We start from the raw sequence: 26508 nt of genomic DNA, 5'->3' as shown, positions 1-26508 counted from the left end.
CTCTCTGACATAAAGCTGCAAGGGTTAAATTGTTCTTTACCAATGATTTCTCCGGTGCCATTATCATCATGCATTAAACTGAGCAAGATTATTTTCCTATTATTAGTTCTTTTCTTTCGGGAGATTGGAACTTTACTGTTTTTATACTGAACTCTATTTGACTTCATAGTCTTTATCTTTCCTTTCTGAGGGTGCAGCATGATAGACCCTTCAGTATTTTTACAGTAACCTGTTATTCATCTAAAGTCACTCTGCTGCCTGACTCGTAATACAGTGTAATATGGCTTTGTCGTTTTCTGCTCCACATGAAGTATCTCATTGACTGTCAGGTCTCCTGTCACATGATGGTAAGGCAAAGTTTTTGAGAAGCTTAAGCCTTGCTTCTGGACTGCAATGTCTACACCTTGAAACAGATGGCGGTTCTGTGGGTACCTGAGAGCAATCCTTGTGGGAAGATTATTATTTTGTAGATTTCTTGGGACGATTCTCACTCACAAATGGAAAACAAAACTTAGTTCCTGAGAGAGATCTTTTTCTTGTCTTCATCTCATTTTTACTGCATTTTAAGCCAAATAGTTCATTGGAAATGGAAACAGGGTTCCCCCCCCCCCCCCCCCTTAGTGTTCTTTCCCAAGGCAGTGGGTCTGATAAAGTTTTTAATGGTTCTTTCAAAAAGGATCAGGCCAACAAACATTCGTGTTTTTCTTGAAGAGCTATATTGGCCTTTTCTACTTCAGGCTCTCATCTCCCATTTCTGATCTTTATATGTTCTTTTTCATCTCATCTGCCTTGTCCGGGAGACCTGTCTCCAGATGAAACATTTTAAAGGAAAATTGATGAATAAGAGGCTTAAGTGCCAATGTCTAAATCTCCCCCTCTCTCTTCTGCTCCTTCTTCCACCTTTTTTTTTTTTTTTTTTTTTTGTCCTTTGAATATTGGTTTGGATCCACTAAGAATTTTTTTTTTCTTTGACCATTGTAGTTAGTTTTACCTGTTCAATTGGAATATATACATTCCTGTCTTTTGCTTTCTGTTTGACGGATTGTGACTTCCTTGAGGTTAGGAGCCATGTTTTATCTTCCACCTCCTTCCTTGAGAGACTACTACGTGGTTCTTTGTGCAGCCAGTGAATTCCTACCGACTTTCTGATATAGGCCAGTGCTGATTCGGATGATCTCTTTTGAGGAAGAGATAACCTCCAAGTGTGTTTTCTTCATTTTGGCTGGCACCATTCGGTCAAGCACCATACAGAGGGCTTGTTGTTCTTTCCTAAGGTTGTTTCCCACTCTCTGGGTCAGGATGTTTAAGTCCTATTTAAAAATATTAAAATATTCAGTAGGCAGCTAAGTGCTTAGCCTAGTGTACTACTTAACACTAAATGAAAGTAAAATATAACACAGCCATGGAGCCATTTGTTATATTTTAGTAGATGAAGCAATGGCAGTGTAAACCTTAACCTTGTAATTTTGTGAGTTCCACTTTATCATGTAGCTGTAAGGGTAATCAAAATAAATCACGGGAGATGAATAAATATTTTCTAGTGCTTTCTCTGTGCTTTCAGAAGTGATGTTTGATCCATGAAATTTTAGTAAGTGTATTAAATAAAACAATATGATGTGCACTGTGTCAGATCTGATAAATTATTCGGTATAGGACATTTATACAACATATGTTGAGCTGCTACGTGAACAGCTTAATGACTATAAATTATGTTAATCTGTCTTGCCATTTTTACATTTTGCTAAAAATTGTGCGATTTGTGTTGTAGATATTTATATGTATGTTTGCCGGGGTGGGCAGGGATAAGAAGAAGGCATACGAAAGGCACAGGTCATCTCCGCGATGTTCTGACAGTGATCCGGGCTCCTCAGCTGCGCAGTGTACATAACACAGATGTTGGGGAGTCATCTGTCAGCCATGCCTCTCCTATGGAGTTAAAGTTCTAGAGGGAAAAGAATTTGACACAGTGCTGTCACTGTTACATTTTCACAATAGAAGAGCATGCAAATATTGAACCTCCTGCTTAGCAGTAGTGCCCTGTCTAATGTCTGTGCTGGTTGGAATAAAAAATCATGGGTGCATCTTGGGCTCAGAGATCTGACAAAGGTCATGCTATGTTGGGCATTTGAATTGGAAATTGTCTGGACTTAGATTTTATAAAGCTCCCACTGTTGTGTGTGGGGAGAATTTCAGCAGGGTTTTGTCCCTGGAGAGGCCTCTTAGGCCCTTTTCTGTCCTATGAATGAATTTAGATGTGAGGGTTACTCCTGCCTTAAAACTGTTAAGTTCATTTTGCATACATCCCTAGAGAGAAAAACTGGCAGATGCTTTTGTCTTGGAAGTGTTTAAAAGAAAACTGCAGAGCAGGAACAAGAGAGAAAAGGGGCCCTGTGTGGAGTCCCAGAACATTTTGGAAATGGCCAATATGCAGTTTTCATCAGTACGAAGGCGGGGTGCAATATGGTGCCTGTAGCTCACAAGGGAATATGAATGTTGATTAAGCATACTCCCAGGCTTTGAAATTCTGAAAGCAGTGTCAGAATAATGGATGTTGAGCAAATGTCAAGCATTTGTTAATTTCTCTGTTATTTGGAGTTTATCTACCATGATCAATCAAATAAACTAGTGCTTCTCTCTTGTGGCATGTGTCATTGATATGGTGATTAGGTGGCTAGAGAGACCTTCTGCTTTTTTTTCCAGGTAACAGATTATAGAAGGGTAGACAGAGCTTTTCAGTAGAAGATTTGTTTGTGGCTTGGTTTAGTAGAAATTTGGGTATTAACTGAGTCCTTTGGTGGTGGTATGGAAATCTGCAGCCACGTGCAAAAGATGCTAACTGTGGTGCCATTTACGCCAAAAGAGCTGGTAGTGGTGCTATGGTTTCCATCTACGTACAGTCTTCATAGTTTATAAAACTTTGGTGTAAAACTGGGTGAAAGAAATTCGATCCCAGAAGAATTCTGGCCTATTGACATTGGTAGATAGAGTTTTGGATCCATTTTTATTTTTGTCTCCCCCCACCCCTACACCCTGCACACCCCCCCCTCCCGTTTCAATTAATTCTAACTCAGCTGTTGACTTTTATTCTTGAGAGATGGTCATTTGCTATGTGTGGTTCAACAGTAATTTCTTTCTGTTATTTTTAGGAAGCAATGCTACAATGTTTTGATGTCCCAGATATAAATGATCAAAAGGTTCTTTTCAGCAGTTACTCAGCTGTGAATTATGGTGAAGTACTAACACTCCATGGTGTGAGGAGTACTTTCCCTTTTAGAGTACGAATGGCCTTACCAAGTGGGATTTCATTAGGGTTGACGCTAGGTACCATGTTGAAGTGTTGTACTCCCAGCACAGTGTAACTTGGACTGAAAGGGGGTCTTTGTGTGAAACTGCCATGGCTGGAATCAAGGCTGACTTATAATCAGAGATTTGGCGTTCCCCCCACCCCCCATTCCCCATTTTCTTCTCATAATCTCAGCCATGTAGCTCACATAATTCAGATGGAGACTAAGACTATTCTTATAAATCTAGATCATGTGAAATAGGTGCCTTTGTGATTTTGGGCATGATCTTTCTGCAAAATTGGACCCCCTGAAGTCATCTGCCCCTTATTTTTAAGCCCCAGTGAACTTTCACTTTAGCGGATTTACAACTGGGCAGCCACAGGGTATTCACCCCATGAACTGCCTATGTTGTTTCTGGAGGGCTCTCTTTTGATTTACTCAACCTGCCATTATGTCTGAAATAGTACGGCAGTTTCCAAAGTAGAAAGTCTTCAACTTCCTCTTCACGTTAAGATGCTTCCTCTTAACAGTCTCCATTGGGCCTTCGGTTTGGGGCCTTCCCTGGGACTAGAAGTCATAACCCTTTGAATAAAATCTTCATGTCCTGCCTGGTACACAGTGCCAATGAGCTCAGCCATTGCAGAGAACTCCAACATCACAAAAATAGTCAGCACTGCAGACTGGCTTTTCTAGACTTCCCTCTGAAAACTCATCATTACCATGCCCTGAACACAGCATCACTGAATCATTTGCTTACATCATACACCAAAACACTCATCCTGTTATTGATACACAGCTCTCACATTTATTTTCTATTTGTGGTGATAAAGCTGTTGTTCCTAGTTTAGATTCGAAGAACATGAAAGATCTTGTTGTATTGTTGAAATTTCCTGTGTAATAATAAGAGAAAAGGCGTGTGAAATCAGAGTGTGAATTTCTTTCTTAACCATATGTACTCGTGAATGCTTCTGAGCATTCAGAGTTTCAGCAGGTAGTGTCCACCAGCACCTGCCAGGCTATTAGCCACTCTGTCTCTTGGCTTCCACCTTGCTCCTTTAATGACCACATATCACTGAACTTCCCTCTTCCCTCTCATGTATTACAACTACCAAGTAATGACTCATTAAAAAAAAAAAAAAGTGCCGGGATGAATTTTGTTTCCCACTGGACACACATCCTCTAATGATAGCGAGAGTACTTTTGGGGTTCCATGTTCGCAGGTATTTTTAGAGCATGTAGCACAGTCTTTTAAATATCTTTAGTAGTGACAGACTTGGGGAATGGATCTGGTATTTGGAGATAGGCACACATCAGTAAGTTTGGTAAATAAGGGAGCAGGTGTTACAAGGTGACCACAAGGTCTGGAAACATAATTATTTTTCATGAATAAACTCTTTATTATAGCATCTCTTAGAGAGTTATGTCTGTTTTTAGACTCGGTGGCCACTCTTTGTTTGGGTAAGATATGAGCTGTGACTATGAAGTTGGCTTGCTTTTGTGACTTGTAAAGTGGTTCTAAAGTGATACGTACAGATACGTTCTATTTTGAGTAAGGACAGCATCATTGATGATGCATGTACAAGCCTCACTCCTTCTCCAGGATGATTATTTTGGCCAAAAATAATTGGAATGAATTAGTTCTTGTCTGCTCGCTGAAAAAGTCCCATTTTGTTACTTTATTCCCATACTGAACAAGTGTATAGACTCCATTTCCTTAAACCATTAGCCGTTATTTTATATCCTCCTGTTCTCTGCTCTTCAAATGTAGATTAACTGCTAAGAAGCTAAAGACACTTCTGTTTCCTCCCAGTCCTTTCCATTACCCACTTCCCTGGTGGTTGTTAGTAAGTGATAGAATTGCCAAAAGGCAGAGACTTTTTAGGATAGGAGGAAAAGTGAAGGGTTTCGATAACTGTTAACTAGCCAGCCAGTCCTTGAATTCCAGAAAAGTAGCTCATATGGGATCTTCAGTTAATTAAAAAAATTTTCTTTTTCTTTAGGAAAAAGGGACTGTAGTAATTCAGATTTTCGTCCTACAGCTTAAGACACATTTTCACAAAACTGTCGTTTCTACGGTGGCAGTGATGGAGGGGGATGGAATTGCTTGTTCAGACCTCTGGTTGAGTTTGAGTTTGAAATATGATGAAATTTCTCTTTTATTTTTATTTTCTCTTTGTGCTTGGTATGGGCTTTTTATTTGTCAAGGATTACATTTAATTCAGAGTAACAGTAAGAGGTCCTTTTCTCCTGTTACATCTTTGAAACCCCTGCTTTACTTCTGAATAAGGAGGTCAAAGTCCTCATCCTCTTTGGAAGGGAATTACACCTACTGTACATTTTTATAAAAGGCTAAAAACAGGGAGTCGGAGCCCTGAAAAGAGAGTTATTGTCTGTTCCTTTTGCACGGTTTCACAGTGGGAGGAAACATACCAAACCTCATTTTAAAAGCTGCATTTGTGAGACATTAGTAAATCCTTTACTTGGTTTGGTGAGGATTGGTTGAACATTTTTTGGTCATGTTTAAATCATAGAGACAGGACTTTGACTTTAGCTAAGTGTCATTAAACATTATTTGATGCTTAGTAATTATGTGTCTGGTTTTAAGGCTGTTTCAGCAAAACATTATTACAGGTTCCTGTAGCAAACATTGTCAAAACCTTGAGAATTTGGGGGGATTTATGCAACTAGTTAGGGGGTGAGCTAAACTTAGGCAGCCCACCTTGTGCTTCAGTGATCAGTTCCATCCTGAAGTGGGTAGTTACACAGCGCTCTGTGCACTTGACACATGCAAATGCTAAATACAGTAGCAGCATGAGGTCTCTGTCATTAACAGTAATTTATGTAATGAAAGCCACCTGGCTGTTTTTTATAATTAATTGCTTGTAAATAATAAATTTAAATATAATTTATAGTTTTCTAAATTTGATTACGATATAGGCCCAACAACAAAACTAAAACAATTGGCAATTCCATAATTTAGTGCAATGACTTTTAAAAGATTATATAAAAGTATATATGTGTGAGTGTATATATATATATATACTATGTATTATATATATATAGTATATAATATATAGTATATATATAATGTATATATGTATATAAAGGTACAGATATAGATACACATATGTAGTTCCCTTTGGGAAATATTTTCACTAAGAAATATATTTATTGTAAAGTAAATATCAGGCAAGAATATTTTTTGGAGGAGAACGGTAGGAATGTATTCAAATCCTGCTAGCTTTATTTGAGTGGGAATGTTAATTTTGAAATAACTTCACTGCTTTAATTTTTATATTATTATTTCTGTCAGCCTTTGAAGGTATTTGTACATATAATTTAAGGCACAGAAGAAAGTGTACCTGCTTAACAATAATTAGTAAAACTGTTTTGAAAAAAAAATTTTGTTCTCCGTTTTGTGAACTTACAATTATGCTTTGAAAAGAAATTATACTTGGGAGAAAAGTACTTGAGTATATATGATGATATGTTATATAGTCTGGTGATAATAAGCAGCTTTGCCTAATATATTTATGAAACACAATATCCCTAATTTAGGAAGGCTTTATATTTGTTTACATGGTCACATGTATTGGCTAGCAAAGAATCATTTTTTTCTGATTTAGTGGAAAATATCAGTGATTTATGTGGCTTAGAAAATAAGGGGGCTTTAGAGCCCTGTCCTCTGTACTTCTCTTTCATTAAGAAAGAAAGGAAAGAAGCAAGGAAGGAGGGAGGAAAGAAGAAGCTAATTTATGGCTTTATGTTTAATACTTCCCTCAAGGACTGTTTACTAACAGTTATATTGTATTTTGTCACAACTTTATGAATGTGTTTTTTAAATTAATGTCTCTTTTCAAAATATATTTCCATTAAAAGCTGTATCCTTCAAATATCTGTACTGTTTTGTATTATAGCAGTGAAATTACTATCAATGACAATTTATGAAATGTGTAGAACATTTTTGTAAAGGATTAATCAATTAAAGGAGAATTTGCAGCTTGAGCCCCAAACTTTATTAAATAGATTCTCTTCCTTATGTGACCTGCAGCATTTTTCTTTCACCATGATTTAATAAAGTTGAGATAGATCAGTGATGCTGTATTAGTTAGTTGGACTTTAAAAAAAAATTGGGGGGGTTCTCTGTTATGTTCTGTGTAGAAACTGAACTAGATCATGAACAACATAGTTCTGTTAAATAGCACATTGCACGTTAACTGCTTACGAGATTGGGAGGGTCAAGTCAATGTGGGGCCTGTGCTAGCTGGGATTGTCTATAAAGAATAAAGATCATGGCTTCTGCGTGTGGTCAGGGTGTGACCACCATTCATCACCTCAACAACAGACACCAGATTCGTTCACTGCTTGGTTTCCAAGGTCTAATAATCCCTCAAGAATGTAGAATGTTGTTGACTGTCCCCATTTACATCACTGAAGAAAGAAGCTTTGCAACAGGTGCAGCTGCATACTAATTGTAGGGTGTGCTTAATCTGTCCAGAAGGGAGAGTGACTCCAAATTTGGTATCTTAAAGAGTAGAGTGACCTTTTAAAGTCCCAGGATGAGAATTGCCAACAATTGCAACAGGCTAATTATACCCACAAGGAGTTGTGAAGTGCTTTTAAGTTTTCCTATACACCTAGAAGTTCAGTGAACGGCTTGAAGTCATTAACATATGACAGATGCACTCCCTTTTCAAGGGCTCCTGTGATAAGTTTTGATTGTAGAAGTGGGAATTTGACCCTAGCTTATCACTTGCTTCATTAGCTTGCTTGAGGACAAGGACTTTTTTTTTTTTTTTTTTTGACATGAGTGTTATCTTACCCATGTTCCAGAATTCCATCCGCCTCCTCTCTGCTGATAGGAAGTCACAGTGATAACCTTGATGCTTCCGAGGCATATTGCACATTGTGCAGTGTTACATATATTTTACATATAAATATATAGAATACTAATGTTTTACCTATCATGTATTCTCTATAATATAATTGCATCTTATTTGAGCATGGGTATTTCAAAGTCTTTGATTACATTATTTTAGAGATACTGGTGTTATGTCATTTCTGGGTTTTTTTATGGAAAATATACCAATGCACTTTTTGGCTTCTAAAGAAGACAGAAAGTCTGACTTCTACATTTCTGTGAAGTTGACTTTTTTGAGGTTGGTGAGAATAGGGAAGAGAAGTTTGGATTTTATCCAGGGGACTCGATACGCCTATGGAGGAAAGCATAGCGTGCTTCCCAAAGAATGAGCAGATGATAGAGGTACCCACTCCCCCATGAGGAGGTGTGGAAATACGGCATGGGAGGGGCTCATGCAGTAAACCCTGTGACTGCAGCACTTAGATGAAATTGCTTTTTATTATCTGGTTGGAAAATCATCTAAAAATAAGCCATACAGGATTAAGGTTAAAAAACTTCTAAGTGAAACCAGTCTTGGTTAATCTAATTCCCTCTCATAGTATCTCTGTATTTACCTGCTTAGAATGCCTATTTTAATTCCTTAATAGATTATATACCTACACTTTATTTTAAAACATTTTCTGTTAAGATCTCTGTTTATAGAAGTCACTATTTCCTTAACCTCTGAGGGTTATTTGTAGATTTTATATTCCCAACAGGCATAATCATATTTAGCTATGTTCCTGTCAATTACCTGCAAGCTCTTTTTGTATAATTAGGGGATGGTTAATTTACTCTAAGTAAGGTTGCCACCTGTCTAAGGATTAACCCAAACAGGTTGGAAGTCACAGAGAGACTTGGAGTTTGAGTTTAAAGCAATAGGAGTTGATTTCTTAACTCTCTCCTGCCATTTTGGTAGCATTTTCTGGGTTAATCAGTGGTAAATTGTGACAACAGGTGTTTTCTTGGTCCCTGTATTCAATAGGTTGATAAACTACGTTGTTAAAATTATAGGCATCTGCAAATCTGTGAACAGGAGGTGTAATAGTGGTTGGTACCCATTGAAAAAGCACTGGAAGGATCTTCGACACATTTCCATCGCTTCTGTTACCTGATCAGATTGTCGATGGGTGGGAAGTGGCATCTCCAAATGAGGATAGTTTGAGGACAAGGATTGTGTTCAATGGAAATATTATCATCTTATTTGGTGTTTCAGGGAAATGAAACATGAAGAACATTAATCATGTAGTTCATAGAAGAATTTGAGGACATAGTTTTACGGTATTTAAAATAAGTTGTGAAAAAAAATCAATAGTTTTTAAAGAACATGCTTTGCTTACAAGGTTTCTGTAGGATATGTAAAATCAGACGCTTTCCTTCATGTGACCTAATATGTATCTGACTACATTCCATCCAGGGCCTGCCTAGTCCTTCTAGGAGATCGGAGCCCATGATTATGACCAACTTCTTTGAGATGGATCTAGATTTCTTTTCTCTTTTTTCTTCCTTTCTTTCTAATTTGAAATTAAATCATTACATATTGTATAAATATTAATTTCTTAATTGGAATTTTTCTCATTGAGATATAATTCACCTTCCATAGCACCCTTTTAAAGTATATGAATCAGTCTTTAAAAATCACTAATGTTAGCATATTCATGAGGTTTACCTTAATTCCTAAACATTTCATCAACCCAAAAAGAAACCAAATACCCATTAGCAGTCTCTCTGCATTCACATTCCTGCTCCCACCAGCCCTGTGCAAACCACTAATCTGTAATCTCTCTAGATGGATTTTCCTATCTGAAGATTTTATTTAAGTTGTGTCATACAATATGACTGACTTCTTTGACTTAACATGATGTTTTTAAGGTTCGTTTGTGTTGTGGAATTTTTTTATTGTTGAATAACACATTGTATGACTATACCACATTTTATTTATCTGTTCCTCATGAGCTTGTAGATATTTGATAGTTTCCACTTTTTGGCTCTTATGAATGCTTCTATGAACATTTGTGTGAAAGTTTTGTGTCAACATATGCTTTTATTTCTACTTGGTAGATACCTAGGCACAGAATATCTGAGTAAGATGGCCTAACATTTTGAGAATCTGTCAAACTGTTTTCCAAGATGCTGCATCTATATTCCTATCAGCAATGTGTGAGCTTCCAATTTCTTAGCGTCCTTGCCAACACTTGTGTATCTTCTTTGGAGACATGTCTTACATTCCTTACTCATTTATGTTGTCTTTTTATTATTATTGAGTCGTAAGTGTACTTTACATATTTTGGATACACATCCCTTACCAGAGATATGACTTGCAAGTATTTTGTCCTGGTCTATTGGTTTTCTTTTTACTTTCTTGATGGTGTCCTTGAGTTACTCTTTTAAAAGGATCTTAACTTCAAGCAGGAAGAAAGTAGAAAGTCAACATAGAAATATCTGTAACTTTCCTATAAGGACGATTCATGCTTTGTCATGAAGTTCTTTTCGTTTGATACGCATACTGTTTTGGTGAAGTTGTTTTCCTTCAGATAACATATTAAATAGAAAAAAATTGTCAATCTCTGGTCAGACATTTTAATATTTTCCTTTTAAAATTATGAACATATATATATGTGATCACATCGTCTAAATTAGGTGAGAATCATATCAGCTATATAAATAAAATGCTAAAAGTAAAAAAATTGTGCAAATCAATGCACCTGTGAACTTTTCAATAACTACATAGTTGTAAAGAATCAGGGCCCTAGCTACTTGAAATGAAAAAAAAAAAAAACAACTTGAAGTGAGTTCCATAGTTTTTACAATGTAATTAATCAGGTATGATTTATGAAATGTGTTCTTTTAGGAGAGCATTGGGAAAAGTCTGTTGCCTCTCCTGGTCCACAAGAGCCAGGACTCCACATCCATACCTGACAGGAGGTCTGGCTTCCAAAACCACGTTTGCAGCCATCTTGACGGCATAGCCCTGGGCAAGTCACTTACTCTCCTGGAGCTCCACTTTGTCCGCATGGGTAGCAAGCATCCCTGCCTTTCTTCACACAGGGATCCTGTGAAGATAAATGTGGGCCGTGTAAAAGCTTTTAAAAGAAGTGTAGTGCCAAGGTGATGTCCTGCCAATCTGGAGGCTGGTGTGTTTGTAAAGCTGTGAAAGGAAACTTTTGACAGTCTCTGGGAAAGAAATTGCACGAGAGGTTACCCCTTGTACAGCTCTGTCTGAGACCGCACCAGCTCTCTGTCCGTTCAGAGTTGGGTGTGCACTCAAGAGCCCCTCTGGCTGACTAGCCTCTCGGGGCTCTGAAAGAGTGAACGTGTTGCTAAAGGCGTTTATAAGCAACATTTACGCAACAGTTCACAAACCATAATATGGGAAATTTTCAGCCAGTAAGAAGGTATTTGCATTAAAAACAAAACAGATGACAACGGCATCAAAGCGCAGGGATAATTGCGTGTTGAAGTGATATTTGACTAAAGCAAGGGGGCATGTAGAAAGCCATGTGGAATTGCGGTGTTGTGGAGAAGCAGCTAATTGCTTGCCCCTCTTGTCACTTTGCTTCTTTTAAGTGACTTAAGCAAGGTAGACTCTTAAATTGTGCCTTTATAAATCTTTTCATTTGTGTAATGCGAAAATTATAAATGTGTGATTACCAGTCTCTGTATCCAGCCTCAGTTGTATGGTATATTGTCTCCTTTGGACAGTTAATGAGATGCTGGCTTTTGTGCCATTTATCCTGGGAAATAAATGAATAACTTTCTTTGATGTCTCCTTTTGCCACACTTTCTTTGATTTGGATTGGCGCGTATGTAACAGTGTGTGAGGGTATGGGGGAGTGGGGACATATTTATTTTGACTGTGTGTGTGGATAATAAGAACATACGAAGTCTGGTTTTCAGCTGATTCTGCTTTGCATATACGGGGGGTACCTGCTGTCTTCCAAGGCCACCCGCTCAAGAAAATTATGTCTCTAGAATTGGTGACCTGTTTTTAAGAGAACTTATAAAATGTTTCTAAGTGAAAAATCATTCCAGCAGGGTCTAATATTGGCAATTTTCCTCTGTCTGCTTTTAGAACTTATTGGCCAACCAGGTCAGACATTATTAAAGTTCAAGGGATCCGGTGGGAAAAGTAATGGTTTTGTGCTACTATGAATTTTAAATGTTGCCATTTTCCTGTGTTACAGCATCATCTGTTCTCACATGGCACTAAAAATGTATAGAAGTTTTAAACCAAATTCAGGGTCAAGGTTAGGAGAGTGATGATGCCTCTGACTCATTCTCCTAGAATTACGTTACCCAAATTATCTGCATACCATTTTGTACTAGGTTTTTTTTTTCCCCAAGTCATTTGAAAGAATTTACTGTGAGAAGATTTTTTTTTTTTTTTTTTTGTCTCATCACTTCTTGGAAATTTATACAGATATGGTTGGAGAATGTGTACTCACTATACTGATAGGTATTCACTGTACTGAAATACTGGGGAGTGCTTCATTTCTGAGAATAACTGTGTTTTGTCCCTCACAAAAGCAATGCCTTTTAAATATGAAACTCTTGGGGAGCGGCACTCCTGGGTGACTCAGTCGATGAAGTGTCTGACTTCGGCTCAGGTCATGATTTCGCATTTTGAGCCTCACATCGGGCTCAGTGCCAGCACCTTGGAGCGTGGAGCCTGCTTCAATTCTCTGTCTCCCTCTCACTCTGTGCCCCTCTCCAGCTTGCACATGCACATGGGACATGGAGCCTGCTTACAAAATAATAATAAAGTTCAAAAAAAAAAAAAAACCCTGATTAAAAAAAAATCCTTTATTCCCAAAGATAGTATTATACTATTGTACGATAAAAGGATTGAACTGTAAACAGAGAAGCCTTTGCCTTTTGTCAAATGAATAGGAAGTCATTTAATTGGTGGTATTTCCAACCCTAAATTCTGTTGCTCACCAGTGGTGTTTGAGAAAGGAAATTCATTATAATAATGATTGGAGAGTGCTCTCAAAGGAATATCATATATCAAGAGTTTAAAATGGTTGGATTTATTAAACCAGAGTTAGGAGAATCAAGGCACCTTTCGAGCAAGGAGTTAATTTTTAGCCACATGCATTGTTGATTATTGTAACAGCTTTGTTTATGACATTAATCATAATGTCTTATAGAATTGTAGACTTGTGGAGTTGAAGAATGCTGTGCCCATGGCAGAAATTGTTGTTTGCTCCCAGTATCTGTTCTTCACTTCTTTCATGGTGACAGGGTCCTTGATTTTAACCAGGCATACACTCCCAGAACAGAGGCTCCCTCACAGCCCATATGACCAAGGGACCGATATCTGGCTATTGTGAAGCAAGTGCCAATGTCAGGAATCTTCTTTAAAAGACAGCCCTATCTCTCTTCTTCAAGCTGTTTCTCCATCTTCCTGTCTGGATGCCACCATCTTAACCACAGGGGTAAGGGCTGCACCTTAGAGGTGGTAGAGTGTTGAGTCGGAAGCTAGCCTGGATCCCAAGGATTTCCTGGAGCAAAATTGCAATGCTGGAAGAGACAGATTTCTGCCTGGTTTAATCTATAGTTGTGGGTTTCCTATCCCTTGCAGCTGAACCTTACCCCATCTGATGTAAAGGTGGAGGTGCTATGTTTTATCAGATCGGAATCCTGCAGTATAGGTGGGGTATAGGTGGGTCAGGCCAAGTGGCTCACCATGTTCGGAGCGCTCAAAGAACGGGACTTGCTGGCTGCAGGTGAGTCAGGTAGCTGTTCGGCAAGGTGCGCACCTTATAATGCCAAGCATCTCTACTTGCCTGGTTCTGGATTTGGTCTCCTTGAGTCAAGTTTCAGACAAGGTTTTTACAGATGTCCTGCAGTGATTCATTTGCATTACCCTCCTGTCTGTTGTAAGGAGAACTAGGTTAGGGTGGGGTAATTGGTTATATAAGAACAGGTCACAGTGCTCTTTCAGGTATCCTTATGCAGAGCCTGGCCATGAACATTGTTTCTTTCCCTGAGGTCACTGATCTCTCTATTGCTATCTCTTAAAAAAAAATAATGACTGTAGAAAATAATAATAATAATAATAATAATAATAATGATTGTTCTGAGTTTTGTGATATTATAGTCCTCTTCTCAAAGTGACAGCAAAGTCTAAATCAGATTTGATGTTTCTTTTGTATTTGGTATGGCCAGAATTTCTAGGCCTTTAAAAGTTACTATGTTAATTAGCGTACACCCTCTTATTTTTCTTGTAAAGCTTACAATTGCTTATTTTGAGGCACCACAGTTTTTGAAAACAAAAAATCTTCCCCTTTAGCAATGTTATGTCTGTTATGTATTCACATATTGTCTTTTCTTTTTTTTTTAATTTTATTTATTTTGAGGGTGGAGGAGGGGCAGAGAGTGAGCGAGAGAGAATCCCAAACAGGCTCCACACTGCTTGATCTCACAAAAGCGTGAGATGATGATCTGAGCCAAAGCCAAGAGTTGGCCACTCAACTGACTGAGCCACCCAGGCGCCCCTACATGTTGTCTACATGAATATTTATTCTTTGTGCTGTGAGCTGCGGTGTTTTTGCATTTTCCCTTAGAATGGATATGTGTGTTTGATGTGGGGGTATGCACATGTTAAAGAATCAGAGGAGGAGGGTTATTCTGCATTTAGGTCAGTATGTGCAAGATCTTGTGCTAAATGTTGGTGACATAAAGTTTATTTTCTTTTTTTTTTAAATAATTTAAAACATTTTTTTAATTAATTAATTTATTTTAATATGAAATTTATTGTCAAATTGGTTTCCGTACAACACCCAGTGCTCATCCCAACAGGTGCCCTCCTCAATGCCCATCACCTGCTTTCCCCTCCCTCCCACCCCCGCATCAACCCTCAGTTTGTTCTCAGTTTTTAAGTCTCTTATGGTTTGCCTCCCTCCCTCTCTAAGTTTTTTTTTTTTGTTCCCCTCCCCCATGGTCTTCTGCTAAGTTTCTCAGGATCCACATAGGAGTGAAAACATATGGTATCTGTCTTTCTCTGTATGACTTATTTCACTTAGCATAACACTCTCCAGTTCCATCCATGTTGCTACAAAAGGCCATATTTCATTCTTTCTCATTGCCAAGTAGTATTCCATTGTGTATATAAACCGCAGTTTCTTTATCCACTCATCAGTTGATGGACATTTAGGCTCTTTCCATAATTTGGCTATTGTTGAGAGTGCTGCTATAAACATTGGGGTACAAGTAAAATTTAAAAGTAGAAAGACAGAACGCCTGCCTTAAAGAACTCAGAGTCTAATGACAAAAAGCAAATGAAGAAAGGAAGAATACTTTAAATTAAAATGCAACATGAGACTTATTTATGGGCTCAGTAAATCCAGAAGTCTGAAGGGTTTCTGAGCTCTTAGACCAAAGCAATTCTATTGAGAGCTGTTGAACAGCAGGGCCAGTGCCCCCAACAGCCAGGGAAAGAACCTTCTAGATACATTTTTGAATGCTTAAAATTCAGATTTTTAAGAACACTGTCTTTCTCAGTGTTTGGTTTTTTTGTTCTTGTTTTTTTTTTTGTTTTTTGTTTTTTGTTTTTGTTTTTGTTTTTGTTTTTTTTTTTGGTTTGAAGCCGTGTGGTTTCCTCTGGTTTTCTTCCTGGGACATTGTGTAATTGTCAGAATTCTGGTACGGTTCAGGTTTAACATAGTCATTTTGGAAACTCCCAGATTATCCTCCTTCATATTTTTATTCTAAAAGCAATTCTGAAGGAGAACCTTTGCCTTTGCTGTGTCTCAGTGGAATTTAATATTGGGCCAGTGAGAGAATGTAAAGAGAAACTATCCAAAAAGGAAAATGAGAAGCAGCATGCTATAGACTAACTTCGTCTCATTGTCTGGAGGACACCATTCTCTTAGCCATCAGGATGAGAGCCACATCTTAAGAGTTGGTGGAAAGGTGAACTAGGACTTGAAGTCACAATATTGAGTTTTGAGAGGCTCAGTCCTTCAGGAACTAGATGTGTCTGTGTATGTTTTAGTAATTTTTCTGAGCCTACATTTTTTAAAATAAATTTTATTTATTTTTGAGAGAGATAGAAGGAAGGAGAGAGCGAAAGCGAGAGAGAGAGAGAGAGAGAGAGGATCCCAAGCAGGCTCCACATCTTCAGCACAGAGCCCGGCATGGGGCTTGAACTCATGAACCGTGAGATCATGACCTGAGCTGAAATCAAGAGTCAGACACTAAACCAAGTGAGCCACCCAGGCCACCCCCTGAGCCTACATTTTCAAATCTGGATACAGTCATGTCAGTCTTGCTGAATTGATACCCAGTATTAAGACTGTGATGTATATGAAATTGTAAAGTATTATACTTGTTGTTTTAGTTTATGGAAAAAAATTTCATTTAAAAAAATTAATTTTTGTTGCTCCCCACCCCCCTCCATTTAGAGGGACAAACTCCTTGGTGTTAGTTTTTTAAAATGTGGGAAATGTGACATCCGGTATAATATTTAGGAAAAGGCTTTGTTGGCTGACCTAACAAGTTCAAATTCCGGTGTGTGTGTGTGTGTGTGTGTGTGTGTGTGTGTGTGTGTGTGAGAGAGAGAGAGAGAGAGAGAGAGAGAGAGAGAGAGAGAGAGAGAGAGAGAGAATGTGTGTGTGTGTGTTTCTTTGAGGGCTTTTAATAGAATTGCTTTGGTCTAAGAATTCATGATAGACTAAATGAAATCCTTCAGTCTGCTGGATTTAGTGAGACCATAAATTAGCCTCATGGTGAATGTACCTTTCTTTTTCCCTTTTCGTTTGACACAATTCATTGAAATGATGACTACCCATAAGTGGTTAGAATTTTATGTGTGGGAAACTTGAAGACAAAAACTTTTGAAAGTAAGGTGTTTGTTTCTTCATAGCATCACCTGTATTTGATCCTCTTCAGGATGATTACACTTAAAAGTAGATTTCAGTATATGTTCCCTGATATGTGTATCTTAGAACTGAAAGTGTGTATATTCAGATGGACTTTTCAGCATTTTTACTGTCACAATAGGGCAAAGCTGGGCATGATCCAGTTTTCTTCAGGGGACTAGGGTAGGCTTGTGGATGGGTATGGATGATTGGACCTGCCTATAGATACTCACTCCCCCTTTAACTGCTCTAGAAAAGGTTGGGAGCAAACAGAGCAGGTGTTGTGTAGAGAGAAGCACTTGTAGGGAGTTCTGTCCTAAGGAGCAGGGCCCAGCAGCCAGGCTGGCACTGGGTTGGGACATAAGGTCCTGTCCAGAGCAAATTCTCAAGTAACTGTAACACTAGAGAAGTTTGGAAAGACAAGATCCCCATTACACAAAAATTCTGGGAAACATATTTCACCTCAGTGGTCTGTGGGTTGAGTCTGGAGAAATAAGAGCCAGTGTAACAGCAAATGGGACTTAACCTCAGGTGCTGGAGGGTCTGGCCAAAGCTACTCAACATTTCTTCTCTGTGAGGTTAAGGTTGGTGTGGAAGTTGTGGGTGGACGGACGTCAGGTCAAGCAGCTCTAGGAGGAACCAGGTAGAGCCTGGTGCTTCTAGAAGGTACAGCTTCTTCCCCAGGTGGATGCTGTCTTGAATTACCTCAGCATTTCTGTCAGGGAAGCCAGTCTTTCTGGTTTCCTCCAATTTGGGAAGGGAGTGCAAGCCGCTGGGGGTCATTCTGATGCTGAGAAGAGAAAAAAAAAAGCTTCTTATATCCAAATGCAGCTTTTCTAAATATTGGGATACACAAATTTTTGTAGCTGCTTATGCACTGGGCACATCCAAATTTGGGGAGACTCTAATACAACATAAATGGCAATTCTGTAGCATAGGGGGCATCTGCTATTGTGTTTTTTGGTTGGATGATATTTTTGGGGAACATACATGAAACCCTGTCATATTTTTAAGATATTACATATATATCAAGAAAAGGCATATTTTCCTCTCTGAATTAAAAAAAAAAAACTTTTGGGGCACCTGGGTGGCTCAGTCGGTTAAGCGTCTGGCTTCGGCTCAGGTCATGATCTCACGGTCCGTGAGTTCGAGCCCCGCGTCGGGCTCTGTGCTGACAGCTCAGAGCCTGGAGCCTGCTTCGGATTCTGTGTCTCCCTCTCTCTCTGACCCTCCCCCGTTCATGCTCTGTCTCTCTCTGTCTCAAAAATAAATAAACATTAAAAAAAATAATAAAAGAAAAACTTTTAAGCTTATTTATTTTGAGAGAGAGCTCGGATGGGGGAAGAGCAGAGAAAGAGAGGGAGAGAGAGAATCCCAAGCAGACTCTGTGCTGCCAGCGCAGAGCCCGAGGTGGGACTCCAACCCGTGAAACCACGAGATCATGACCTGAGCTGAAACCAAGAGTCGGATACTTTACCAACTGAGCTACCCAGGCGCCCCTCCTCTCTGAATTTTTTTTCTTATATAAATAATACTAAAACCGTTAAAAAAAAGCATAAAAAAAGAATAAAGAAATTATCTGTAATCCCAAACTCTTACACATTTTATACAATTATGTCTTCTTTTAGAGACCCTGAACATATGCTTACTTAAAGTTATAATTATAAATATAATATAAATATAACTTTACATGTAATTTTTTTCACTTCAAATTATAGCTAAAGAGATATTCATTTTTAGTCACTACTAGTTGCACATTAACTTTCCTGGGTGATGAATTCAGATCTGTGGAGTTGAACTTAATGGTGAAAAGCTGGAAGCTTTTGATGCAGGATCCATTTTTGTTGTTGTTGAAGCTAGATTAAGTAGATTATTTTTAACTAAGAATCATGTGATACTAGAGTACTGGTTCTTGAAGGTAATTTTATCTCTTGGATGCCATATGAAGAGCATATGTTCACATGCTGACTTTATTAATTTGATTAAGATACTTCACCCCTACCCTTCAGTGTCTAAAATACTACTACTACGTCTATTATTATAGTGATAGAAATGAAATAAAACAGAGCTTGATACCTAAGAAGCTCTTCACCATCATTGCTATCTTTGTCATCAGCATCACACGATCACCAAGATAGTAGGTATTTGTTGAGTGTCTACTCTTTTGTTAAACGGATGGAGTTCAACAGAAATGCGAAAAAGTTCTAGGTAGAATATTCTTTAAGAAGTTAGTGTATAAGAAGCATAATCGTGTTGTGCATAGTCTTTGTGACTGAACTCCATCTCTGCTCATCCTCTGGTTTCTCTGAAGACACAGAGAAGTAGGGAAGGCATTTACAGCCATTTAAAATTGGTTTTATTGGAGTGAATGACATTAAGTGCTGAGATTAACTGCCAAAAGGATTTGCTTGTGAATTAAGAGTAAAAGGCTTGTGGTTAAGAGTTAAAATTTTGTGTTTAATAAGAGAAGAGCTTAATGTATTTTAAGGCATTCCATTTGTTGTTTTAATATTCTAAGCATTTATTATTAAAGTGGGGTGGTTGTGGACTAATTATAGTCCATATCATGATGATGAGGAGGTTTTTAGAGAAGATTGAGAATCTACATTTTTTCCCCCAAACTAATGTAGTAGGGAAAATATAGCATCTGAAGCTTCAAATAGTTTGCTTGACCTCATAAGATCACAACTGAAGCTATGTAAAAGCACTAAGTTTTCAGGAAGTGACTTGAGTGTGTATTCCTGCATTTCTTTGTTAAAATTTTAAAATCTTTGTTAAAATCTTAAATAAAAAGCATCAGTTTGGTAATTGGAGGTTGGGAGTAGGCAATAAAACACTGGGAAGGAGTATGAAATTATTAATACCATTATGTTAATATAACAATATTTAGGAAAAAAGTAAAGATGATAGTGTGATTTTTATAAATTACAGCAACTATAAAGTGAATTTGGCCAGTCATTTTTACTAATTTTATATAAGGTCTCTGACCTATTAAATTAAGAAAGATTAGGGGTATAGAATGCATACTTTTGTACAGAAGAAGAATAAGAAAATTTTTAAATGGTTTTAAACAATATTTCTAAATTTTTTTACTCCGTGGAAAGGTTGCTAAGGCAATTGTGCTTGAGGTCACAGAATTAAATTAGCCTGAAGATGTTCATTCATTCATTTACAACAAGAGTTGGCAGAACGGGTAAATTTTTATTTTAAATACTTGAGAAAGTGAAGTTAATTTATTTGGCTTTGATAAGCAGCTGTTTTAAGAAAACTGTCTGAAGTGGATCACAATCAGTAATCTTTTTAGCACTGGATATTACTGAGGAAAAATCAACATTGTTATTTGGTGTTATTTTAGGTCTAAGTCTTTTGCAGAAGAAAAGGCAAAATGACACAGTGTGTAGAAAGATCGCAATTATCAGTTAGTGGTGACAGTTGCCTCATCCCGTTCAAGGTAATAATATCATAGATGGCCTATTGAATTATGCTGAGTGTTGTTTGCTAGAGAAGTGATTTTGTCACTGTAATAAAAATTGGTACTATTGTTTTTTGGTATCTCATTTTGTGTCTTAAACCCTTTTGACAAATACCCTTCTGAAACTAAACTCATTTTAAATGTAAGGGTTACCTGTATTTTCCTCAGCATCGGCCACCATGATAAAAATCTTGAGACCCAAACCAATCATTGAATTTGAAACTGTATTCAATTTGAGGTGGGGGCCTTTTTAGTTTCTCATGGCCTACTTGTCTCTTTTCCTGGGATTATTTAGTTCAAGCCAGAGACCTTCTCCAAAAACAAAACAAACCCCCACAAAACTCTTTCAATACTTGAATAATTGTGAGTTTGAATATTATTCCATATGCATATATTTTTATATGTAAAAAATAAATTTTTTAAAATCAACTTTTAAGGTAAGCTTCTGGTGTCTCTTTTATTAAACATCTGTCTTCAGACTTGTATCAAAAAAATAAGGTAATTTGGGAGAGACTGGGATTTCAGCAGTAAAATAGTTTTGGCGTTAGACCCAGGAGGTGATTATTTAACCTCTGCTGGGGGACATGGTACCTTATAATCACAGGTGAATGAAAGGAGTTAATTACTTTCCTTCATGTTCTCACCCTGTGGTCTGATTACTTTAAATGCTTAGAAGTCTTAATAAACAATTTAATCACTCTAGCTATTGACCTAGAATAGACCTGTTATGTTAGGCCCACAAAGAAATGTCCAGTGTCAACATGATTACAAGTCATTATTATTAGGATTAAGGCACAGTTTTTTGATAAACTATACTTAAAAGTTTTAGAGCTGTAAGCAGAGAGAAAATTAACAAATTTAAACCTTGAAGTTGCAGAATTGATAAAAATCATAGAACTTTTGAGATGAAAATGAGTTCATCAGTCCTAAGTCTATGTATAGATGGTAAAAGTGAGACTTAGAAATATCAAGTGATTTTCACAATTTGATTTTAAGCACTTCCAGAATGAAAATGATTGTTCCTATTGGTACTCCCTTGATAGTACAGCTTTTGATGTTCCCCATTGTTTAAAAAATAATTATGGAAGACACAAAGATATCTATCAGAAGTTTGTAAGAGAAAACTAGTATTCTGAAGGACTAAAAAATGGTCTTGAATCGGGAAATGACACATTACCTGGAAAAACACTTTATTATTGTAGAGTCACATTTAAAATTTGCATTTGTACTAGAAAAAAAAGAACTGTCATAGAGAAAAAAAATAATAATTTTGATCTCCTGTTCATCACATCGTTTGGTGATGAGAAGTGGGGACTTTGTGGGTTTGGGATCTCCTGGTGATACAACATATGTTCTAGCATAGTATCTGTTTTTGTTTGTATTTATGGTTTAGTGTATACACATTGGTCATAGATACATTATGATTACTGAAATAACAAAAATAGGTGATATTCCCACCTGTTAACACAAAGTATTACTCCATTAAGCCCTGCTTGTAGCACAACTTATTTTTTCCTTGATTTATATGATAATGCTTTCTGTAACATTGGCCAAATCATTTCGTCTCCATTACCTTTACTTTTGTTGTTTCTAAAATGAGAGGGTTGGGTTAGAAGTCCTATAATATCTCATCTCTTGAGATACTCCTTTCACTAAAATAACTTGATTTAATAATACTCGCATGTTCTATAGGAGTATCCTGAGCCCACTTATTACTAGAAAGAGTAAAAGTTTTCCCAAGTAGAATAAAGAAAGAAGAACATTCTAGACTCCAGAAAGAACATGGTGATTTATAATGATGTGGTAAGATTAGGGGTGCTTAGGGGTTTGAAGATGGGAGTGTGAGAAGCTAGAAAAAAGTGGTCTAAAGTTAGGTTGAGAAAGGCTTTGAGTGCTCTGCTGAGGAGTTTAAACTTCATTCTTTGTTTTAATGTTTTTATTTTATTTTTGAGAGAGAGAGAGAGAGTGTGTGTGAGCAGGGCGTGGGGGGATGGGAAAGAGAGAGAAGAAGACACAGAATCCGAAGCAGGCTCCAGGCTCCCGAGTTGTCAGCACAGAGCCTGATGTGGGGCTTGAACTCAAGAGCTGTGAGATCATGACCTGAGCCGAAGTCGGATGCTTAACCGACTAAGCCACTCAGGTGTCTCAAACTTCATTCTATAGGTAGTTGAAACCTCCTGGGATTTTCAGGCCCAAAAGGTAATGTAATTAGATGTGTATTTTAGGAGCATTGTTGGTCAATTGGAGGTTGGATTAAAGGGTATAGAGACTGGAAGCAAGGGAAGTGAGTGAATCAGGAAGCTATTTAGCAATTGAGTAGATATGAACAACTTTCAGGGGTAGAATCAACAAGGCTTGGTGACTTGATAGGTGAGGTGTGTGGGAGAGGGAAGAATCAAGAGTGACCCAGAGGTTTCTAACTCAGGCGTCTGTTTATAGAAATAATTCGTTTAAGAGAGGTTGGGGCTGAACTTCATTTCTGGGAGAGAGGGGGTGGTGGTAAATTTGATTTTAGGATACTTGTAACCAAATAGGTGAAATATGCCATAAGTAGCAATAAAATGGAGACCAAGTCTATGGAGAGATGGAGATCAGAAAAAACATATTTGGGAGTTACAGAAGTGGTTATGGGAACACAGCAGGATGTGCCATCACCAGCATGAGCATGTAGGGTGAAAGAGAAGAGGGTTGAAGAGACATTCTGGGAAACCACAGGGAAGATGATGTGCAGCCTGTAGGAGAGAGAAAGATGGGCGTTTAGCAGGGTAGAAGGAAAATCATTAGAAAACTGTACCCTGGAATTCATAGGAGGAAAGTTTTTTTTTAAAGAAAAGAGGGATAATAATAAGAGCAAAATGTTGTCATGAGGTCAGTTAGGATAAGAAATAGACATATTGGGGTAGACATACCCCAAAAACCAAAAGCATACTTGACACACTGTATGTTAGCCAACTTGACAATAAATTATATTAAAATATATATATATGTCTTCGGGGTTTGGTGGTGAGGAAGTCTCTGTGACCTTTGCTTCTGCTAAAAAGTGAAGTCAGAAGTGAGATTGCTGTGGAGTGGAGGCTGAATAGAATTTATGGAACCAAAGTCCTCCTAGGTAAAGTCATTAAGTCATGAAGAGAAACAGCGATGGACAGTAGTTTGAAACATAGGCAGGTGTGGCTCACGAAGACAGAGCATACTTGGAAGTAAATGAAGAACATGGTGGAAGATACAGAGTTGGAAGTAAGTTGAATTTTAACCAACGAAGGAAAGATTATAAATGTCTATATACAGCTGTTGTTATTCATCTATCATTACCTATTCTCTGTCTCTGCAATCATAATTAAATTAGCACAGACCTAATTTGAGCATTTCTTATCATGTAGCTTAATCTGATTTATTAAATAAGGAAAAAAATCAGAGGAAATAATTGTAGGAAGAATTAATAAACACTTCTTACAAATGTATCTATTACTTATATATTGTGTTTAAGTTATTGGGATTGCTTTAAAGAAAAATGACCACACAGTTGGTCTTGCAAGAGAAAGTGAGTGTTTCTCACCCAGGCTTTTTATTCTTTATCTGATTTATGTTATGGCTTATTCTAAAAATTAATACCTAAATAAATTAGAAAGGAAATAAGTCTGGATACTTAAGATTTTAACTAAATCAGAACATTTGGAATAGGGCAGGACTTAGAGCAGGAAGGAATCTTAAAGGTCAGTTGATCCAACTCCTCTTGGATTCTTCTTTTTTTTTTAAGATTATTTATTTTGAGAGAGAGGGAGAGAGAATGAGTGGATGAGTGGGGGAGGGGCAGAGAGAGAGGGAAAGAGAGAGAATATCCCAACCAGGCTCTGTGCTAACACCTGCAGATGTGGGGCTCTGTCTCAAGAACGGTGAGATCATAACCTGAGCTGAAATTGAGTTGGGTGCTTTACTGACTGAGCTGCCAAGGTACCCTTGATTCTTCTTTCTTGATTCTCTTTTATATTTTCCAATTTTAATTTATTTGCTAAGATCTCCAGTTAGCTAGAATCTCCTAGAATAAAATCAGTTCCTTTCTCTTTTCACACTAATATCTAATCTTTGAAATAGATTTCCTACAGCTGTTGGTATGTACCACCGTCATTGCTTAATTGGATGTATTTTTGTTATTTCCATCATGATTTCTTCTTTATGAGTTAGTTTGAAATGCATTTGTTTTTAATTTCTGAAAATAAGGGCTTTTAGGGAACTATTTAATCATTGAATTCTAATTTAATGGTTTTTTTCATGAGATGTAGTCAAGTCCTGAGCAGAACTTTTAATAGTTTTGTAGGGCTAGAAGACAAGGTTTAAGGAGCAGGGGCCACCAAGGTGGGAGCTGCTCTAAATGTCCCACTTCAAGATGGGACCCTAAAGAGCTATACCCTAGGAGTAAATGTGAACTGAAAGTAAAACATCTACATGTCATTTTGAGGTTCACCTCCTTGGCCCCCAAAATTATTGCCTGAAATTGACTAAGCTGACCCTAGACCTCTTTTGCTCCCAGAATCAAATCAGAATTATCTCTGGAGAAAGATAACATTATTTTAGTATTCAAATTATTTATAAACCAGTTTTTCAAGTAGAATGACATATAGTGAGAGATATTCAGTCACATAAGTAGACATGACAACATGAATGAAAGCTAGTGGAAGCTGTAGAAATAGACTTACAGGGTCTCTACTTACTGTAATACTAAATAGCATTTTTATAATTGGACTTTACTGAAGGAGTTAAGAAGATTGAAGCATACTACAAGGGACTTATTTGGAAAATAATCAAATAGAAAATCTACAAGTGGAAAATACACAAACCAAATTTGGATGGATTTAACAGCAAATTAGACATTATTGAAGAGAGACTTAATGAACTGGAAGATAGAACAGAAGAAAATACCCAGAATGTAACATAGAATAGCAAAGAATAACAGAAAGGTGGAACATATGAAGAGAGAGTAAGAGTTGGAGGATGTAGTAAGGTGGCTCAGTACACGTATTTGTAGTCTCAGGAGGAGGAGATTGCTAAAGCAGTGTTTGAAGAAATAACAGTTAAGAATATTCGCCAAATGATGAATGATATCCAGCCACATGTAAGAAATTCAACAGATTCTTAGCAGGAGTTTACAAAATACTGTAATGAAAAATCCTAAAAACTAAAGGTTTTTTAAAAACTCTTGAAACCAGATAGAGAAATAAGATACATTTATCATTGAAAGAGCCAAAATTTGGTATCACCTACACATCTGTACTGATGGATTTACTAAACAAAAGTTATTCCAGAAGGAAGAATGGAGAAGAAAGAAATGAAGGGCAGTGAAATGGTTTACATGTTGGTATATCTGAGTAAACAGAGACTGTATAAAACAATAGCAGTGATTTTAAGATATATGCAGAATTAAAACAACGCCCATACTATCTTATATTACAGGAGAGGAGAACTATAGATAGTATCATAAAGTTTCTGTATTTTCCAGGCAGCAGTTCATCACTAATTAATAATAAATTTTGATCATTTGAGGAGGCATATGATTATGTAGGATAATCAGTAAAAAAATAGTATAACTTGTAAAGAATGTACAACTTCCAAGTTGCTGGTGTTCAAATAGTGAAGAGTAAGTATTAAACCAGTGAAAACTAAGAAAGGAGAGATAGAGAGTGTATGGTGGGTAAGACAGTAAGATGATCAACTTAATCCTAGATATATCAGCAATTACATTAAATTTAAATGGCTTAGCTGCAATGTGGTATCTGTGTAAAGGTAAATGTATAAATTACTGGAAAAGATTAGAAGGTCCCAAAATAGACCCTCAGATACTTGGTTTCCTCAAAGGCAATAGTGATAATTTGGTGGGCACGTGGTATGTGGTCAAGCAGATATTTTTACAAAAAGAACAAAAACAAACTGCAATTCCTGTCTTAATGTACAGATTTAAGATAGACCATAGACCTAAATGTAAAAGCTAACATT

The 26508-nt window shown here is 37.3% G+C and overlaps 1 protein-coding gene across 8 annotated transcripts in view; it reads left to right on the top strand.

Annotated features, from left to right (window-relative positions):
* CDIN1 (CDAN1 interacting nuclease 1) overlaps positions 1–26508 on the top strand; it is a 282241-nt gene that overhangs the window by 18010 nt on the left and 237723 nt on the right. Inside the window, exon 1 of one of the 8 annotated variants that reach the window (XM_053224194.1) lies at positions 6376–13913. The exons of 4 other annotated variants lie outside the window; for them this stretch is intronic. In XM_053224194.1, the coding sequence (XP_053080169.1) occupies positions 13807–13913 (107 nt within the window). In that variant the 5' untranslated portion in view covers positions 6376–13806. Of the gene's footprint in view, positions 1–6375; positions 13914–26508 lie in introns of those variants that run through there. 3 more of the 8 variants (XM_053224196.1, XM_053224198.1, XM_053224195.1) reach the window with 3 other exon arrangements.

Source organism: Acinonyx jubatus, chromosome B3 (genome assembly GCF_027475565.1).
Source record: "Acinonyx jubatus isolate Ajub_Pintada_27869175 chromosome B3, VMU_Ajub_asm_v1.0, whole genome shotgun sequence".
In the NCBI taxonomy this organism is placed as follows: domain Eukaryota; kingdom Metazoa; phylum Chordata; class Mammalia; order Carnivora; family Felidae; genus Acinonyx; species Acinonyx jubatus.
This window is presented reverse-complemented; position numbering and strand designations above follow the sequence as displayed.